The following is a 21,617-nucleotide window of genomic DNA, read 5'->3' on the forward strand; positions in this document are numbered from 1 at the left end:
TAACAGTGAGGGAAGACTTTCGTGTGGGAAGAATTTAGACAGTGTACTCCCAACTTGCTCTCAGCATTACTCCATGTAGGATAATCTCTTGAAAGCAGTCATATGAGTAAGTATTATCACATTATGCTTTTCAGGCACAGAGGTGACTTGTAGGACAGCTCCCATGACAGTGGTTGCCAGGTTATAAACCAGAGATCTATGATAGCCTAAAACTCCCCATTCATCCAATCTCCTCTTCTCTTCCCATAATTCCTTCTCTTCTCTTCATTGCAGACATGACTTCTGACTAACCCCACTAGTCATGTCATCTGTCCTTCCTCCACCTGCTGTGCAGCATACCTGGAGTCTAGCTTATTTCAGCCGATAGGAGAAGGAAGCTTCCACATAATAGGATGAAGGAAAGGATGGGTAGAATTCACAGCTGCCTCATATCCCTCTAAGCTGGAAGGTTTTTGCTATAATATGAATCTCTGGGTTGCAATTTAGCAACTATGTGTGTGCAAAGTGCCATCAAGTAGCAGCTGACTTATGGTGACCCCATAGGGTTTTCAAGGCAGAGGTAAGCAGAGGTGATTTGCCATTGCCTTCCTCTGTAAAGACTTTCTTGGTGGTCTCCCATCAAAGTACCAACCCTGCTTAGCTTCTGAAATCTGACAAGATCGGGTTATTCTGTACTATTCCACATCCCTGGCAACCACAGCAGTGATGAAAAATATTTACTTAATAGCTCAAATAATCTACATGCCACCTTTTCAAGAACTTCTCAAGGCTCAACCATATAATACAAACTACTCATAGCAAATATTCCAGTAGTTCAGTCAAACTTGATGGGCTTCATGTTCTGCCTAAAAGGCAGAAGCAGTGGTGCGAAGTGCATCTGTCTGGGCAGACTATGCCACAAATGCAATGCCACAGCTACAAAGGACCAGTCACCACTTTACTAACCTCTAAAGGAAGGGACACCCAAATCAGGGTCTTTGATGGTGATTGTAGTGAATTGGTAAATCTCTTCAGAAAACTTCATCTCAAGCTGTTTACAGCTTAAGTTAAAATCAGTTCTTGAAATTGTGCCTGGAAACCAGCTGCATACAGTCCTGACCATACGGCTATTGTTGGCTGAATCTGAGGTTTCCAGATGTTTTCTAATACTGAATTATTAGCAAATTAAACAGATGCTTATATAGCAGCTGATTGAAAGTAAGCGGCTGTGCTACGTATTGTGATTTGGTACTGCAATACAGTGTTTCTGTTACAGACCATGCTGATTCAATTCCTTCTGTTCTACAGAATGTCTACACAGTGAGCTTCCCTAAACCGGGCTTTGTGGAGCTGCCACCTATTTCGTTTGATGTGGGAACAGAAATCAACTTGTCTTTCAGCACTAGGAACGAATCTGGCATCATACTCTTTGGTACAAATGGGGCCCCTGTAACCCCAAGAAGGAAACGCAGGCAGACTGGGCAGGTACAGAATGATTCCTTGTTTGGCTTGTGCTTTCTTGCAGTGCAGTGAGCAGATAACAGTGTTCAAGTCCTGCACTGTCAAATAAATTATTTCAACAAAGGGTTGAACATGCTAACAGAAACAAAACAAGAGGCCGGGGGTTACCTCTTCAAAGTTGTTCTTATCAAAGCTTTGTTGAAGGGGACTGTTTTTAAAGGGGAAGAAGTCCTGGCCGCTACGTTATGTGCAGGTTAATATCAAGCCATTGTTGTCAGTAGCTAAAATTTGAAATGCATTCATAACAAGTTCCAGATTTTTTTTTTAATGGAATAATTTGTGACACGATATTTTTCTATCATACATAAAGGGGAAGAATATGCTTTGTTAGGGAATGGCCTTGGAAGAACAACAAGCTCAGAGTAATAGTTCTTTTGAAAAGGTTGCATCTCTAATAATACTGGTTTCTCATTGCAGATCTATTATGCAGTGTTTCTAAACAGAGGTCGATTAGAAGTGCACATTTCTACAGGGACAAAGGACCCTCGTAGGTTAACCATCAAGCCTGAATCTGGCGAGTTTCATGATGGCCGAGAACATTCCATCCGGATAGAAAGACTTGGAGGGTAATAAATAAGAATATGGGGGGGGGGGGGGGTTTGGTATCTCTTCATTGCAGACATGACTTCTGACTAACCCCACTAGTCATGTCATCTGTCCTTCCTCCACCTGCTGTGCAGCATACCTGGAGTCTAGCTTATTTCAGCCGATAGGAGAAGGAAGCTTCCACATAATAGGATGAAGGAAAGGATGGGTAGAATTCACAGCTGCCTCATATCCCTCTAAGCTGGAAGGTTTTTGCTATAATATGAATCTCTGGGTTGCAATTTAGCAACTATGTGTGTGCAAAGTGCCATCAAGTAGCAGCTGACTTATGGTGACCCCATAGGGTTTTCAAGGCAGAGGTAAGCAGAGGTGATTTGCCATTGCCTTCCTCTGTAAAGACTTTCTTGGTGGTCTCCCATCAAAGTACCAACCCTGCTTAGCTTCTGAAATCTGACAAGATCGGGTTATTCTGTACTATTCCACATCCCTGGCAACCACAGCAGTGATGAAAAATATTTACTTAATAGCTCAAATAATCTACATGCCACCTTTTCAAGAACTTCTCAAGGCTCAACCATATAATACAAACTACTCATAGCAAATATTCCAGTAGTTCAGTCAAACTTGATGGGCTTCATGTTCTGCCTAAAAGGCAGAAGCAGTGGTGCGAAGTGCATCTGTCTGGGCAGACTATGCCACAAATGCAATGCCACAGCTACAAAGGACCAGTCACCACTTTACTAACCTCTAAAGGAAGGGACACCCAAATCAGGGTCTTTGATGGTGATTGTAGTGAATTGGTAAATCTCTTCAGAAAACTTCATCTCAAGCTGTTTACAGCTTAAGTTAAAATCAGTTCTTGAAATTGTGCCTGGAAACCAGCTGCATACAGTCCTGACCATACGGCTATTGTTGGCTGAATCTGAGGTTTCCAGATGTTTTCTAATACTGAATTATTAGCAAATTAAACAGATGCTTGTATAGCAACTGATTGAAAGTAAGCGGCTGTGCTACGTATTGTGATTTGGTACTGCAATACAGTGTTTCTGTTACAGACCATGCTGATTCGATTCCTTCTGTTCTACAGAATGTCTACACAGTGAGCTTCCCTAAACCGGGCTTTGTGGAGCTGCCACCTATTTCGTTTGATGTGGGAACAGAAATCAACTTGTCTTTCAGCACTAGGAACGAATCTGGCATCATACTCTTTGGTACAAATGGGGCCCCTGTAACCCCAAGAAGGAAACGCAGGCAGACTGGGCAGGTACAGAATGATTCCTTGTTTGGCTTGTGCTTTCTTGCAGTGCAGTGAGCAGATAACAGTGTTCAAGTCCTGCACTGTCAAATAAATTATTTCAACAAAGGGTTGAACATGCTAACAGAAACAAAACAAGAGGCCGGGGGTTACCTCTTCAAAGTTGTTCTTATCAAAGCTTTGTTGAAGGGGACTGTTTTTAAAGGGGAAGAAGTCCTGGCCGCTACGTTATGTGCAGGTTAATATCAAGCCATTGTTGTCAGTAGCTAAAATTTGAAATGCATTCATAACAAGTTCCAGATTTTTTTTTTAATGGAATAATTTGTGACACGATATTTTTCTATCATACATAAAGGGGAAGAATATGCTTTGTTAGGGAATGGCCTTGGAAGAACAACAAGCTCAGAGTAATAGTTCTTTTGAAAAGGTTGCATCTCTAATAATACTGGTTTCTCATTGCAGATCTATTATGCAGTGTTTCTAAACAGAGGTCGATTAGAAGTGCACATTTCTACAGGGACAAAGGACCCTCGTAGGTTAACCATCAAGCCTGAATCTGGCGAGTTTCATGATGGCCGAGAACATTCCATCCGGATAGAAAGACTTGGAGGGTAATAAATAAGAATATTGGGGGGGGGGGGGGTTGGATTTGTAGTATATTAACCCTGAAAAAATTTTCTAGTCAACTTGAAATTATGAGAATAGACTAATGGAATCACTATGCAGTTTTCATTTAAAAGTCATGTTCTGACAGTGATGATTTCATTATGGCATAGGTCATTCTTTAGTGTAGGCAGTGCCACTTAAGATTTTCATTAATCTAAATTGCTGTGTTTAACCTTTGATACTTTTTGCAAATACACTTTATTAATCTAATTTGTGTGGATGAGGAATTGGATCTTGAACTAATATTAAGGTACAGTTTGGAGAGAGAAGGAAAAGGCAACATTGAAAGTTAATGCCACCCACACTGAAGTGAAACTAGAACTTCCATCTTATAACCAAGAAAACTGGCCTGTTTCTTTTAGGATTAGATTGCAAAACACAGAAGTGTTCTATACCTTCACACATTACCATTAAAAATCAATCAGACCTTGTACTCCCTGAATATGCTTTGGATGGCACCAAAGCTTGCATTCCCTTTCTTCAGAAATACAAGTTTTGGCAGCTCATAAAGGTTACCTTTATGACTTAGTTTAGTATTACAGACCTGAATTTTTCTCAGCTCAAATGTGAACCAGAGATGAATTCCTGTCTCTCTCCTTGCTTTCTTCCTTTGTTCTCCACTTGTGATGGCTATGGCAGTAGTTGTGGTCATTTGACTGGTTGGCTGGCTGGCTGGCTGGCTGGCTGGCTGGCTCACCAGTCAGGCAACAACAGTTAGAGACTCTCTCCCTTACAGCCTCCTCTTCATCCACCACCCAGTATTTCAGCAAGTGTCTGAGGTACACCCAGGGCACCCTTGCAAATGTTGTGATCAGGGTTTCTGACAACTAATGGACCCATGATGGATGCTGAAATGCTCGAGAAGCGAAAGGGAGGTCAGGATGGAAAAAAGAGTAGAAGAACCCTTCCTACCTGGCCATATTTGAAAGACCCCCCACAATTTCCAGTACTGCCAGCCATAGCAACCACAGGGTAAAGAGGAGGAACAAGAAGGATGATGAGAGAGAAAGTGAAGCAGAGGGTAGGATAAGAACATAAGAGAAGCCATGTTGAATCAGGCCAATAGCCTATCCAGTTCAACACTCCGTGGCACACAGTGGCTAAAACCCAGGTGCCATCAGGAGGTCCACCAGCAGGACCAGAACATTGGTGAAGTGACCATTTCCAGTTATTTTTACCTCAGAAATGGGCTCAAAAAAGCCAGACTACTTGCCAGAGGAGGGGATTCAACTACCTTGGTTTTTTTGGTCCCAGTTTCAAATAAAGCTAAGCAGGGCAACTCAAACTCTAAGTATGATCAAAGAGAAAGAAAAATCCAGGAATGAATGTCATCAACTCTGAGGCACAGATCATAGAAACCAGCAAACATCTGAAAGTGTGGTGAGACTTGTCAGTCATCTTCTACTCTGCAGCTCTTTCAGAACCACACAGAGGCATATTGGCTTAGAAGCCTAAGGAGACTGATTTAACTAGTAACTTTTAAGCTCCTGTTACTTCAGATGGTACCTCCTACTCCCTTTCTAATTGTTGTTGTTGTTGTTCAGTCGCACCATTGAGTCTGACTCTTTGCGACCCCATGTACCACATCACGCCAGGCTTTCCTGTCTTCCGTTGTGCTCAGGAGTTTGCTTAATTTCATGTTCGTTGCATCGATAACACTGTCTAACTATCTCATCCCTTGCCATCCCCTTCTTCTTTTACCTTCAGTCTTTCCCAGCATCAGGGTCTTCACCAGTGAGTGCTCCTTCTCATTTGGTGGCCAAAGTATTTGAGCTTCAGCTTCAGTATCTGGCCTTCCAGGGAACAATCAGGGTTAATTTCCTTTAGGATTACCTGATTTTGATCTCCTTGCAGTCCAAGGGACTCTCAAGAGTTTTCTCCAGTACCATAATTCACCAGCACCAATCTATTCTTCAGCGCTCAGTCTTCCTTATGGTCCAACTCTCACGGCCATACATTACTACTGGGAATACCATTGCATTGACCATACAGACTTTTGTTGGCACAGTGATGTCTCTACTTTTCATTATTCTGTCTAGGTTTCCAACGCTTTCCTCTCAAGGAGCAGGCATCTTTTAATTTTATGGCTGCAGTCACTGTCTGCAGTGATCTTGGATCTCAGGAACATGAATTCTGTCACTGCTTCCATGACTTCCCCTTCTATTTGCCAAGGAGTGATGGGGCCGGATGCCATGATCTTACTTTTTTTGATGTTGAGTTTCAAGCCAGCTTCTGCACTCTCCTCTTTCATCCTTAGCAAGAGGCTGTTTAGGTCCTCTTCACTTTCTGCCATTAGAGTGGTATCCTCTGCATATCTGAGGCTGTTGATGTTTTTCCCAGCAATCTTAATTCCCACTTATGATTCAGCCAGGCATTTAGCATGATGTACTCTGCATATAAATTAAATAAGCAGGGTGACAATATACATCCTTGTCGTACTCCTTTTCCTATGCTAAACCAATCAGTTGTTCCATATCCGGTTCTAACTGTCACTTCTTGACCCTTATACAGGTTTCTCAAGAGACATGTGAGGTGGTCTGGTACTCCTATCTCTTTATGGACTTGCCACAGTTTGTTGTGATCCACACAATCAAAGGCTTTAGCATAGTCAATGAAGCAGTAGTAGATGTTTTTCTGGTACTCTCTTGTTTTCTCCATAATCCAGCGAATGTTGGCAATTTGATCTCTAGTTCCTCTACCTCTTTGAAACCCAGCTTTTACTTCTGACAGTTCTCTATCCACGTACTGCTGAAGCCTAGCTTGTAGGATCTTTAACATGACCTTGCTAGTGTGTGAAATGAGTACAATTGTGCGATAGTTTGAACATTCCTTGGCACTGCCCTTCTTTGGGATTGGAATGCAACTGATATTTTCCAATCCTGTAGCCACTGTTGTGTTTTCCAAATTTGCTGGCATATAAAGCGCTGAAGCAACCCAAGCTGCAGTTAGGAGAATCTAGCAACAAATAAATATACACTGCAAAAACCTTATAACAAACTAATGTATTCCATTTATAATCATTATTTAGTAAAGTGCATAGTGTATCATTATTTCATCCTAGTCAGTTAAAAATATTCATTACATTCAATAAGCAATAACATTCAGTACATACAGATTGATAACTACCAGACCATTTTGCATCAGTGTTTTAAAAGTCAAGCCCCAATGGGAGTTTCCAGAACTAAAAGCCCGCTTCTCCTTGCATGAAGTCTTCCAAAAAGGGGGACAGCTTTCTTAATAGTTGTATGGATGCTTTTTTTTTTTTTTTTCCAGTTCTACAAAAGACACATTATACAGCTAACATTCATGGACAGAGTACTCCTGTCATTCTCAAAGCTGCATATAAAGCGCAGCACTTTAACAGCATCATCTTTTAAGACTTTGAATAGCTCAGCTGGGATACCATTACGTCCGCTAGCCTTGCTGTTAGTAATGCCCATTTGACTTCGCATTCCAGTATGTCTGGCTCGAGGTCAGTGATTACACCATCGTGGTTGTCAGGGACATTGAGGTCCTTCTTGTATAGATGTTCTGTGTATTCTTGCCATCTTTTCCTAATCTCTTCTACGTCTGTTAGGTCCCTACTATTTTTGTCCTTTATCATGGCCAGCTTTGGACGGAACATTCCCTTGATTTCTCCAGTTTTCTTGAAGAGATCTCTAGTCCTTCCCATTCTATTCTTTTTCTCTATTACATTGCATTGTTCATTCAGGAAAGCCTCCTTATCTCTCCTTGCTGTTCTCTCGAAATCTGCATTCAGTTGGGTAAATCTTTCCTTTTCACCTTTGCCTTTCACTCTCCTTATTTCCTCTGCTATTTGTAAAGCCTCATCAGACAGCCACTTTGCTTTCTTGCATTTTTTTTTCCTTTGGGATGGTGGTGATTGCTGCCTTCTGTACAATGTCATGAACCTCCATCCATAGTTCTTCAGGCACTCTTTCTATCAAATCTAGTCGTTTAAACCTATTCTTCACCTTCACTGTATATTTATAAGGGAAGTGATCTAGGTCGAACCTGAATGGTTTTCCCAACTTTCTTCAGTTTAAGTCTGAATTTTGCGATGACTAGCTCATGATCTGAGCCACAGTCAGCTCCAGGTCTTGTTTTGACTGACTGTATAGAGCTTCTCCATCTTTGACTGCAAATGATATAATCAATCTGGTTTCGGTGTTGCCCATCTGGTGATGTCCATGTGTAGAATTAAGATATAGTTAATAATCAATTATTCATTCCATATCTCTAATATGCTATCATCTCATTGGTTTTACAAATCATGTATTTCATGCCTCTCTATGAAATTGTCAAAATTTATTCTATTAAATTTATTAAATTTTAAATATCTCCCTATAGAGCCACATTTCAAATATTAAATATCCAATGTTTTAATAAACCACTTTATTGAAAATACCTTGCTAATTAAACATCTATCTGATTCTGACTATTTTCACTCAGCATCCAATTTAACTTTACTATTCATTGGCCCCTGTCACACGGGCAGGAAACTGCAGAGGAGAAGTGTGGCTGTTTGCCCCGGGGCAAACTAACATGCAGTAAAGCGATCAGACCTACTGTGGAGGTTCTGTGGAGGTACTGTGGAGCTTCCGTGGGTAGGGAGAGGTGCCGATCACAACACACACCTGCGCGCAATGAAGAAGCGCGCGGCGCGGCGAACTGGTTTTCTCCTCTTTCACTTTTTCAGTTCTAATCAATTCTAATCCCAAAGAGGGAGCAAACAAACAGCTAAGTTCCCACCTGCCTTGGAGAGAAAATTATGTCCAAAGATTCCTCCTTACATATTTTGTTGTAATCCACCCGCAATACCATTTTTATAATATTCTTTATTTTATTTTATTGTTTTTTAAAAAAATTATTTAAGAGTCAGCTTCTTTAAATTTTCTTTTTCTTAAGCCAACTTGTACAAAGGATGGGACTACACAGCCTATTCTATCTACTATTTGTATCCACTATTTGTAACCCAACTAAAACTCAATGTTTCCTTTAATCATATCTTCCAGCTTCAGTCTTAAAAGTCAACATAACACCCGTAAATAGTGATGCTGGTCCCAAACTATAACTTAAAGAACAAAAACAAACAAACAAAAAAGGGCATTAGATATTCTCCTTTTTTAATTTCTAAAATTGCTGTTTTATTATTGTTTTTGTAAGCTGCTGGGATGGCCATATATGGCTGACATGCTCCAGCTCCAGCTCCAGCATGTCAGAGTATACAATAGTCCACCATCCTTTCTTTGGTGAGCCCTCAGGATGGGCCTCCGTTTAGGGAGAGGAAGGGTGTTCAGCTTCACCCTGAGGCCTCTCTGGCCTTGAGTCAGTCCACTTGCTGCAAAGAACTAGCAAGGCCCTTCCTCCCTGACTGTCCCTGGGCTGGCCTAATAAAGGATTTTTTGGGCATGGGACAGCCACAGGCTCCCCCAAGCCTCCTCCTTCTGGTGCAGAGCCCCTAACAAGTAAGAGGACTCTGGCCTAGTGGGCTCTCCTGTTGGGCATTCTCCTCTGCTACCCCACCCTCCCTGAGGTTACAAAATGTCACTTGGTCAGGCTATGCAAACCCCTAGAAGGCCAGAGTTGATGTCACCCCCCCCCCGGCAGCCTGTGCTCTGATGTTAGGGTTGTCACCTCCAGGTAGTACATGGAGACCTCTTGCTATTACAGCTGATCTCCAGATTACCAAGATCAGTTCCCCTGGAGAAAATGGCTGCTTTGGATAATGAATTCAACAGACTTATACCCTGCTGAGGTTCCTCCCCTCCCCAAAACCCACCCTTCAAATCTCTAGTTATTTCCCAACCCAGAGCTGGCAACCCTTCCTGAAGCAGACTGCTGGCTGAGCCCCATCTCTCTTCCAAGGCCCCTGCCAGGCACTGAGGCTGCTGCTGGCATGGCTCTAGATGTGGCCTCACTCCCTGCAGCTCCCAGTGGAGCTGCCCAGCCTGGAGGCATCTAAGCCACACTGCCCACTGCTGGAGCCCCACCCAACCCACCCACCCTGAAAGTCCCTGTGGAGAGGGTGAGTATGAGGGTTGGGGTGCCACCCTCGAACAATGGTGGAAAGGTCATGGAAAACTGTTTTAAATGAATACACAGACCCCAAGCAAAAATCTTTTCCAACTACATTGGTACTGTTATTTATTTTGTCAAGTTTCAGTTCATAAAAACATATTTTTTTAAAAAAGGTCAGCAATATTCCTATCACCGAACACAAGCTGACAAGTATTGATAATAATGCACTATCTAATAGACTATGCCAAAAGAAATCCTTTTAGTGTAACATAACCATATATAATATACAGGATGATATTAACCTATTATCTTGTATTAACAGCTAAGAGCATATAATTGCTTTCACAGTACCCTCTAGTGGACAGAAATATAGATGGTTCGCTCTTAAAGTTTCTTAATAACTCCTTGTACAAACATATATATATATACACACACACACACACACACAAAAGACTTTTTTTGTAAACTGAACTGGACTAGAAATAAAAGAAATAATTTATTAAACAAACCCTTTCATCTGCTAGTCATCACAGAGGCTTTATTTGATTAAAAGCAGAGGACGTTTTTGAAAACTCTTCAGAAAGCTAATTGCCCATATAATTATGAACTAATTGCTTCCCATTCTAGGATAATTATAGGCTAGTGTTGAGTGCTAAAGCATACTATTGTGTGCTGGTCTTCTGTGCCAAAATGTATAAATGTTTTCTCTGGTAACTTGAACGATAGCAGAGGGCATTGAAAAATATTAGCAGTGTAGCCAGCCACAATGTATATTTACTGAGGAGGAGTCAAGCCAACTATAGAAATGTCCAACTTTACGAAAAAATTGTTACCAAAATGTCTCAGGCATCTAATAAAGGATAATATTGTTGATATTATTATAAAATCAGAGCTGAGAAGATTCAGAGAATCATCTAGCCCAACTGCCCTGCCTGTATACAGAATACCCCATATTTATGTGACTCTGTCAGTTGCTTCTGTAAGCTTTATTTATTTACAGTTACAAACCAGTCATTGAACTCAAGGTGGTACATATAGAGTTCCTAAGATGTCTCGCAGCTAGACACCGACCAGTCCCACACTCACTCAGCTTCATCACGGTGGCTGCCTCATATGCCTTCCAACCATACCCCAGTCTTCTTGCACAACCTCTTCGGGCAACTAGTCCCAGTGAACAGCAATATTTTAATCTTACCCTAGTATCTTTTCTCTAATATATGAATCAGTTCACTCAGGAACAGGAAATATGCGTGTACCTGAAATTAATACACACAATTCTCCCCTTAGTGTACAGGGCAAAGCTTGAGCTAGGCCATTTGTATATTATTAATTGACTTTTAATTGGTTTGCAGACTGTTTGCTATACAAGTAGATGAAGACAGAAGCCAGTTTCAGAGACTCCAAACAGACCAACCTATTTCCGTTAAGAAGCTTTTTGTGGGAGGGACACCACCTGAGTTTCACACAGCCCCTATCAGGAACATTCCTCCTTTTGAAGGCTGTATATGGAATCTTGTCATCAATGCCGTGTAAGTATGTTTTATTAATGTTGGTCCTAGTAGCCAAGCAGTTTTTCCCATCCCACATCCCAATCTTAGTGACGTATGGCTGTCAACAATATATACAAATTGTATAATCCTATAGTCAATATAATAAGCGTTGTGATGTTCCCAATTCCACTGTTAACTTTTGATTCAGTTAAAAAAAAAGAAAACAAAACTAGTTTCTGAGGACTATAAGAGTGGGTTGAATGTAAGAAAGCAAATCCAGAAATATGTTGGCAACATTCAAAAACCAAACTCATAATCTCCCTTGAAGATTTCTTATAATTATAAATTTAAGTAATTTATAAGTAAAAAGTCACCGTTGAAAAGCTGATCCCATTTGCCATCACTGATTTCACTGTATCTCCTTAGGCCAATGGACTTCGCCCAGCCAGTGTCATTTGAAAATGCAGATATTGGCCAGTGTCCTGATCTGGGACCACTGCCAGAAAAAGAGGAAGATAAAATTTCCCGCACAACAGACTTGGTCCATCCAGAACCAGATGCTAAGGAGAAGAAAGAAATTGCAACTCCTCCTCCTCTACCACCCTTACCACCCTCACATGTAAGTGTGATTTGTTTCTGTGGCATATATCTTTTGAATCGTTCTCATGCAAGACTGGGAAATGCATTTTTTATTAACATTAAATTAGACTGTGTGAAAGAGCCACATGCGGCTCCCGAGATGCAGTTTGGCCACCCTGATGTAGACAATAGAGCCTTCATAACAACATAAGGAGAGTCTGATAGATTGGACCAGTAGTCCAGCATCCTGTTTCACACAACAGCCCACTGCTTGCCCTGAAGGGCAAAAAAGCGTAGGTGGCATCCCTGCACTGGTATTCAGAGGTTTGCTGCCTCTGGATAGGGAGGCTTCCTTCAGGCACAGTAGCTAGTAGACATTAATAGACCTTTCCTCCCTGAATCTGTCTACTGTCCTTTAAAGCAATCTCTGCTTGTGGTCATCACTCCTTCCCTTAACAGTGAACGCCACAGTTTAATTTTTTGTTGAGTAGAGAAGTGCATTCATTACCTTTTAACTGTTCTGAACCTATTTCCCAACAATTTAATTGTGTGCTCCTTAATTATGGGATAGGGAGGAAAAGCTCTCTTTCTGTCCACTTCTTTCACCCCATGCGTAATTTATAAACGTGCATCGTGTTAGCCATTGCTTTCATCTGACATCTCAATGGCACTATTCTTTTTATATGAATAGATGCAGCATTTGCTGTGTTTCAAAACATACTGAGTTGGATCGAAGACTTCCATGCGCAGAGGAAGTTTACAGAAGGGATCCCATTACAGAATTTCATTCCTCTTCCAAGAGATAGAGTTTATTAGAGGTCAAAATGTCAGCATTTCAAACATTCCACTTTGTTGCCTGTGACAAAAGCATGACATCTGTTTGCTGGTTTCATTAAAGGTATTGCTGTAGAAAGATAAGCCATTCAGAAAAAGCAAGCCAGTACCACTCCATGTCCAAAAGCAAACCAATACCTCTACACGTCCAATACCATCTCCTTAATCTCCTACCAGTCCACTCCAGTCATCTTCAAAGGCCCTGCTTGGGGTGCCTCTACAATCTGAGGCAAGGTGACAACCAAAAAAGGGGGGTTCTTGGTCATGGCACCAAAACTGTGGAACTCCCTCCACAAGGATATTTATCTGTGTCTCTCTATCATAGTCTTCTGCCAGCAGGTGAAGACTTGTTTGGTGTTGGATACTCCTAATTACTGTCATTGGCCTTCTTCCCTAGTGTTGTGTGTTTATGTGTTCATATGTTTTATTGCATTATTTTATATTTTATTTTAAATGTTTTAATGTTCAGATGTTTCAATGTTCAGTGCCTTGGGGACTACATTTGGGTGGAAAGGTAGCACAGAAATATTTTAAATAAATAAATAATTCTAACTCCCTTTTCATTACTATGTGGAGAGGTTGTCTCATTCAGATCAGTATTTCTGGAACTCTCTATTTAACCCAAGCAGACTTGGTACCTTAACATGGTCTGTTGAAAGGATCACAAAGCATATGATGATTATTTTCTAGCCTAGATCAGTCTTTCTGTTTGTGGACAATTGATTTTTCTGTATGCAGTACAAAGCAGCATTTTTATTAATTCCCACAAGGTGGCGAAATTGTGACATATGGAAGATAATACATGATTGCAGTTTGCATATTTTTAAAAAAGCATATAGTTCAGTAATTTAATAGAGTCATGTAAATTGGTTGAACTAAATGATTTCTGACCTAAAGCTGGTTCCCCATGTTCAAATTACACAGCTGTGAGACAGGGTACAATTGGACTATCCTAAGCATGAAACAGGAGCTGCGGTGGCTCAAGTGGTTAAGATGCTGAACAGCGTTCCGTGCGCCTTGGTGTTTAGTCATGCCGGCCACATGACCACGGAAACGTCTTCGGACAGCGCTGGCTCTTCGGCTTTGAAACGGAGATGAGCACCGCAACCCTAGAGTCGGATTCGACTGGCTTTCGAGCAAGGGAACCTGTACCTTTACTTTTAAGCATGAAACAAGTTTTGTACTAAATGTTTATTTTTAGTCACTTCCAATCCACGTAACTTTGTTAGATGTTCCAGCTTTTCCAGGCAGATAATAGGAGGTATATTTATTAGGTGCCTCATAACCAAGAAAAAAGTAAAAAATAGTAGTTTTTGCAAGTAATAAGATGGCAAACGATGATGTCTATTCATAAATGGAAAAAAGAAAATAAATTAATCCCTATCTCAGATGTCTTCCTTGGAAATACAAAAAAAAAAAAAACCTTTTAAAATTTTCAGTGTATGCAACAGCACTATAGATCATAGGGGTATGACTTCTCTCTTTAAGACATTGTGGGTTCACACTATTTTGGAGATGAGGTTAGCAGTACTTTTTAAATTTTCAGTGTATTCAACAGCACTATAGATCATAGGTGTATGATTTCTCTCTTTAAGACATTGTGGGTTCATATATAAACACACACTATTTTGGAGATGAGGTTAGCAGTATATCCCATGGTCTACATGAGGGAGATTTATTCAGTCTCCATTTTAGAGACTCGGTGGCTTTTCACATGCCTTGAAAAGCTTCACATGCCCATTTCCACACATTAAAGTTCTGTTAAAGGGGCAGGACATTTTTATTTGGGCAAGCCATATTTTAACCCTATCCTTCAGTCCTCCCATCTGCCCTAGATGGATAATAATATGGGCCTGCATATGTGTAAGGAGTGTGTGAAGTGCTTTTAATATGGATAACTAAGTAGTATTATTACTTACAGTAAACCAGTTTTGTCGGATCAGTTGATGGTACTGTATTTGTCTTTTGAACTATTTAACTTTTTTGTGAAATGATGCATTAAAAATAATATATTTTAAGTTAAGAGCTAAAACTTTTTAAATTAAGATTTTGGAAGGACCATTTCTTCTGAGATGGCAGAGCAAGAAGCATGAAACACACCAGTTTCCATTTATGCTGAGATAATATCGATTATCGATTGAGATTTCTTCGTCCGTAGTGGTCGTGGGCATGACCTAGAGGTGTGAAGGCCTGGGGAGGGGAAATGGGAGGAGCAGTTTTCCCCCAGACCATTTTTAATTTTTCTGTAGAATTTTTTTTTTTAATTTGGGGAAGCACTGAAAAAAATCCCAATGAAATATTTTGTCTTACTTATGTGTTTCTTAGACAAGGCTTTACTCAATCACAGTGTATACTATAAAGATTTTTATGTAAAACAAGCTACATCAATGTACATTATTTTCAAGGATACCTTTGCTTTTTGAACATGAATAATTTTGACAACAATTAATATGTTGTAATGTCCTTGATGACCAAGATCTATTGAAGAGTTTGTTTTCCAAATGTGCTATTAGCACTGTTATGACTTTTGAGGCTGTTTTGGTCCAAATAACATGCTTCTTTCTTTTTTTTAATGACAGAATCTGAGTTTTAATTTTTAACATTTATTTTCTCCGACTTCTCAGATGGTAAAAACTAGTTCCAGGTTCCTTATTTGCATTTCCTAGTTTCTTATTTGCAACTCCAACAGCAAATGTTGATGATTTTTCAGAACCACCAGATAGCTACAGTTACAGGGCATTTAAAGGCTTCTCAGTCCATTTAAATGCCTTCAGAATGAACTCTCAGGCATTTAAACAGACCATGGTCCCTTTAAATGCCTTTGGAGTACACTTGCCATGATGTGGAGTTGTACCACGGCTTGGAGAAGGCATTTAAAGGGACCACGTCCTTTCAAATGCCTTTCCCCCCTCCATTGGAAACGATGGAAGATGGAGACCCATTCTTCTAGGGCCCATAGAATTGGACCCCTTGGGCCAGTCTTTTTGAAACTTGGGGGGGGAGGTTTGAGGAGAGGCACCAGTAGCTATACTGCAAATTTGGTGCCTCTATCTCAAAAAACAGCCCCCCAGAACTCCAGATACGCCCAGATTGAATCTCCATTATAGCCTACAGGGACCATTGACTACAATGGTCCCCATAGGGTATAATGGAGCTGAAAATATTCAGCAATATTTCCCATATCTCAATGCCATTCTGATATTGGGATTCAGGCATATTGGGAAATACCAATATTTTGGGGGTTCAATATACCTGAATCCAAAAAATACTGATTTTTTGTGCACACCCCTAGTGGGACCTGCCCCATGTTTCAGAAAGGTGGACAAGACAAACCAGAGGGGTTTGTGGCTGATAAATGGTTTCCACCTTCAAGTAGCTGCCACTGAAGAAACGGGTAAGCTGCCAGCCTGCCTGATTTTCAGACCTCATACCAAGGATGGAAGTACAGATGGCTATTTTGGTTGATGGCAATTGTAGATATGCTCTCTATGAGCTGAGAAGTGAGTGCCACTGTTTTAGACCAATATAATTCCATGTAATGTTCAGCAGCCTTAAGGTTACAGTGAGCTGGGGATGTCTTTGTTCTTTCTTAAACTTACTTGTTTTAGTGTATCGCTTGTCAGCTTAAGCATTTTCACCACATTTTTAAAGATGCTTTTGTAGTGTATGTCCTTGGTGCTAAACAAGTTCACTTCTGGAGGGTTGTGACTACTTTCACAATCATTTGCTATGTCTTCATTCTGCATTTAGTGCTGCACTTAATATAGGCTTAAGCATTCCTTCATTCACATTTTGCTGGCAAGATCTTCATTATCAGGTAAAACCTGGATTTTTAAATCCTGGTAGATGGTGTATTGTGTTAAGAGGGCTCTAGCTACTAAAACTCCTGCCAACCTAGCAGTTCGAAAGCAAGAAATTGCAAGTAGATAAATAGGTACCACTTTGGTGGGAAGGTAACAGCGTTCCATGCGCCTTGGTGTTTAGTCATACCGGCCACATGACCACGGAAACGTCTTCGGACATCGCTGGCTCTTCGCCTTTGAAACGGAGATGAGCACCGCAACCCTAGGGTCGGATTCGACTGGCTTTCGAGCAAGGGAACCCTTACCTTTACCTTTTAGCTACTAAAAGTTCTGCAGCCACCTTCTGCTAGAAGTGCTTCAATGTGTGACATCAGTGACTGCCGCTCTTGCCTCATGTTATTTACTGCTTCTCAGGATTTGCTTGCTGCTGAAGTGAAGAGCGCCGGTATTTCAGCTGCCTTTGATGCCCTGACGGTATCTTCTACTGTTTTCCCCTGGTTTCTTTCAGTTGTTTTATTTAACACAGCCAGATGAACTGCAGTGCTGTTTCACTGATGTTATCTTCTTCCTTTGGTACTAAATGGTGTTTTCCCCACTTGCCGAGTGCCAGGCCAGCTTTGTCTGGAGACAAATGTGTGAGACAGTCAGATGGCAATCTTCCCATTTGCTGAAAGCAACTGAAAGCATCATTTTCCTGTCATTCAGAAAATAGCACACCAGAAAGATTTCAATTAAAGCAGTTAATTGAAACCTTCCTTCTTGAAGCTTTTGTCTGATGCACATGTCTAACTTTTTTTTCAAATTGTGGATGAAATGTAAACTCAGAAGCTTTAAACTATTTTCCACTGACATTGTTAGTATTATTTCAGCCTCACTGAGTATAGGCCTTGATCTTTCTGTTCCTTCCAGTCAAAAGTTAGCTCTGGATTGTCACTGAGAGAAAAACTACATGGCTATATTAAAACTAATGTGGGTATTAATCAGGCAGGATCACATAAAAATTTTCCCTGCATCTAGTAATGGTTGCTAAAAGACTGTCATCGCACATTTGTTACAGGGCACTTCCAGACACCCTTCTAGTTCAACGTCCTGGTTCAGTGGTAGCGCTGAACTAGGAAGTGCAACAGGAAATGTCATTAAGAATTTACCTGTTGTGAAGGTAGAGTGTCTGTTGCTGTTCTGGGCATAATTGTAGCACTGATCACATTTATCTCATTTTGTCCATCTAGCAATCAGCACTCTGAACAGGTGGATTGGGCTTGACCCACATTTTCATTGATCACCCCTCAAAAATGTCTGGAAGTGTCTCTAGTGTTTTTCTGCTTTCCTCCTTTCTCTTTTCATTGCATCTGAATGTGAATTGAGAACTTTAGTCCCAGCAAACTATTTGAAACCAGTTCCTGGCAGTTGTGAAGTTTTCTTTCTCCTTTTACAAGTGAGGAAAATGTTGCTGGAAGGGCAAAAGAAAGGAAAGCCCCATTTAAAGACTATATTTTTTTGTTTCTTAATGCATCATTTATGATGTTTTGGAAATGCTTTACAAGGGGGGAAAGTCATTTGCATCAGGATGAAAATAGATAAAAGGAGAAAATGGCTGCTTTGGAGGGTGAACTTTATAGTATTATTCCCCAAACCCTGCCCTTCCTATGCTTCAATTCTCAAATCTCCAGAAATTTCCAGCAACACTATGCTTTACATAGGATCCAGTATGAAGATTGTAGCACCCCTGCAAGGGACAGCTTAGGATCAAGTTTCATATGATGTCATGAGATCCATGAACAGCTCTTTCAAAGATTTTTGAAGAGTTAATAAAGGTCACGTGAACTGGGTAGAGGGTTTAACCCTTTCCCTCCAGGCCACTTTCCTAATCTCAGTCAGCTCCTACAATTGCCTCCTGGGGGGTATATACAGCAGTTGCTAGTTATTCCTTTTTAAAAATGGGAAATCAGTTCATGGATCCCCTGGTGCTATATCTAAACTGTCCTGTCATCTCCTCCTGCAATGCTGGACTCACACTATGGTTCCTGGTACTGGGATAGCAGAGGCCACTGACCTCCTTTGCATATTAGGCAACACACCCCTAATGTAGCCAATCCTCCACGAGCTTACAGAGCTCTTCTTACAGGGGCTACTGTAAGCTGTCCAAATCTACTGTAAGCTGTCCAAATCTACTGGCTCAGTTGAAAACCACAGAAGGACTTTTGTGAATGGCAGTGCATCCCTTTGGAGCAGACAGTTGTAGGCCTAGTGTTGTAGCCCTCTACTCTTTTCATAAAAGCAAAGCTCTAATTAGTATTTTTATTTTAATCCTGAGGCAGAGAAAGTTGTGAGAAATAAGAATTGTAAATAAGGTAGGAAAGGATGGCTTTGCATCACTTGTTTAACCTTTAGGTGATTATTTAACTGCTGCTGCCTAAAAAAAAAAGCTGAAGCCTCCATAGAAGATTGGACTTACTTGTACATAAAATGCACCCTGCTGACACAGATGCAACCTCACTTACTATTCCTTTGTGCTTCAATTTAAAAAGTGAAGCGTTAGAAGGAGAAAGAGGAACGGTATTCCAGAATACTCCCGTACAGCAGAAAATGGAACTTTGCCTTGCACAGAGGTGATTCTGGAAAGAAGGCCCATTGTTCAACATAAAACATTGCCTGTTTTCTTTTTGAGAGCAAGTAACGCATCATGAAGAAGGGTTTAGGACACTGTGGTTTTTTGCAGGAATTTTGTGCTGCTGATACGGAGCCAATTGCCTTAGAGGATGGCAAGCAGTTTGGTCTCTCAAGGAACAGCCACATTGCCATTGCATTTGATGACACCAAAGTAAAGAATCGGTAAGTCTGGTTATTGAAATTTGTCCAAAAAATTCTTGATAGCAGTATCGTACAATGAACTCTGGATGTTTCTAAGCAAGTCTCTTCAAGCACAAGGAACTGAGCAAAAAATATTTTTAAGAATATTGTATAACAAGAGGTGGGACCTGCAATACTCGTGGGGGGGAGTATTCCCCACAGCTCCTGGGTGGCCGGCCACTGAAACAGCAGGAGCTCCACATGGAGGAGGGGGAGGTGGCCACAGGTGAGCCCAGCAGGTGGTCTGCCAGACTTCTCCCCCCCCCACCGACAGCAGCAACGGCCACGGCTCCCAGCTGCTGGACTGCCAAGGCTTCTCCCCCCGCCGCCACTGACAGCAGCAACAGCGGCGAGCCCTGTGGGCTCCTAGCTGCCTGCTCACCAGACTTCTCCACCCCCCCAGCACCAATGGTGGCGAGCCCTGCGCGGCTCCCCACCGCTGGGCCCACCAGGCTTCTCCCCCTTCACCACATCAAAGGCCGTGGCTCCTAGCCGCCAAGGCTCACTGCCGGTGCCAGCAACAGTGGCAACAAGCCCTGCGTGGGTCTGCCACAGTTCGCAGTGGTAAGTGTGCATGCGCAGGGGACTCTTTTACTTTTGGAGGGGTTTAAATATCCCCTGTATAGTTTTTAAAACTTTTCAGATTTTTCTGCACACTTGAAGATTGCCCCCTAGGTGTCCTCAATATGCGGATTTAGATATCTGCATGCAGGGGGCGTCTTGACTGTTAGTGTGTGTGTATATATATGTGTGTGTGTGTGTGTGTTCAATAATTGCACATTTATTTCATTCTACTTTAACCCTACATTCTATTTTAAGCCTGACACGCTTCCAAAATTAGTGTGACTTGATAATCCATCTCTAAATCCTTTCCAAAAGGATTTAGCAAAAAGAAATAAAGGAGAGAGAATTTAAGTAGCCTAGACCTGCGAAAAGCAAGGCAAAATAATATCATTAGGTTCCTAGAGTTATTACACTAAAAGCTTTAAGTTTTATTTGATGTGATAGCTAATTTTGAAGAATTACTCATATAAATTCCGTAGAAACTTTCTAGATTTGTTTGTTGAAATTGACATTGTTATTTATTAGTTCCCTATCTGTTTACTAACCCATCCTTCCTCCAAGGGCTGAGAACAGTGTACATGGTTCTCTCCACTCTTCCATTTTATCCTTACAAGAACCCTGTAGCTAGATAAGGCTGAGAGATAAGCCCTGTGCACATGTTATAATGAAGGCATGTACATTCTGCATGTATATGCATACATTTCTTTGTAAGAAAGCGCTAATGTGTATTAACTTTACAAATGAAACCGGGAGCAGTACCTGGATAAATGTGTGGTTTCAACCACATGTTCAGCTGCATGTGAGTTAAATGTAACATGAGAATTACTCAACCCATGTATAAAGTAAAATCAAGTTTACACAGTACATGTATTGTATGTGTGTTCACTGTAATTTGCAAACAGGGCTAGTGTTAGTAGCCCTAAGTCACATGGCTGAATAGGGATTTGAACAGAAGTTTCCAAGATCTGTATTCGGACAGTGTAATCAGAAATCCATCTGCCAGCCATATGTACTTTTTTAAAAAAGCTTTATTAATTTCAGTACTACTTGGAACCTGAATATAACCTGGCTGGTTGTCTTAGACTGAGCCGACTGAAATTTAATCCGACGAAGACGGAGGTCCTGTGCCTGAGCCATGGTGGATCGAGGGTAGGGATCCCACTCCCAACCTTCAATGGGGCACCACTGGTGCCAGCACCGGAGATGAGGAGTTTGGGAGTGCTCCTGGATGCCTCCTTAACTATGGAGGCCCAGGTAACAGCCACTGCCAGGTCGGCCTTTTACCATCTTCGGCTGATCAGGCAGTTGGTTCCTTTCCTTGAACACAGTGACCTTGCAACAGTGATCCACGCAACTGTCACCTCGAGAACTGAACTGCAGGCTGTGGAAGGTCAGTAGTTCAGCGGTTCAAGACCCGGGTGCCGCAAGACAGGGTGAGCTCCTGTCTCTAGTTCCAGCTCCTGCCAACCTAGCAGTTCGAAAGCAAGAAATTGCAAGTAGATAAATAGG

The 21,617-nt window shown here is 41.3% G+C and overlaps 1 protein-coding gene across 1 annotated transcript in view; it reads left to right on the forward strand.

The window, feature by feature from the left end:
• LAMA2 (laminin subunit alpha 2) overlaps positions 1–21,617 on the forward strand; it is a 755,002-nt gene that overhangs the window by 709,896 nt on the left and 23,489 nt on the right. The window contains exons 55-60 of the mRNA XM_015416769.1: positions 1,288–1,464; positions 1,918–2,066; positions 11,341–11,517; positions 11,905–12,097; positions 17,109–17,168; positions 19,414–19,526. Of these exons, the coding sequence (XP_015272255.1) occupies positions 1,288–1,464; positions 1,918–2,066; positions 11,341–11,517; positions 11,905–12,097; positions 17,109–17,168; positions 19,414–19,526 (869 nt within the window). The remainder of the gene's footprint in view (positions 1–1,287; positions 1,465–1,917; positions 2,067–11,340; positions 11,518–11,904; positions 12,098–17,108; positions 17,169–19,413; positions 19,527–21,617) is intronic.

The sequence above is a fragment of the Gekko japonicus genome, unplaced genomic scaffold (assembly GCF_001447785.1).
Source record: "Gekko japonicus isolate JY-2015 unplaced genomic scaffold, Gekko_japonicus_V1.1 scaffold92, whole genome shotgun sequence".
NCBI lineage: Eukaryota > Metazoa > Chordata > Lepidosauria > Squamata > Gekkonidae > Gekko > Gekko japonicus.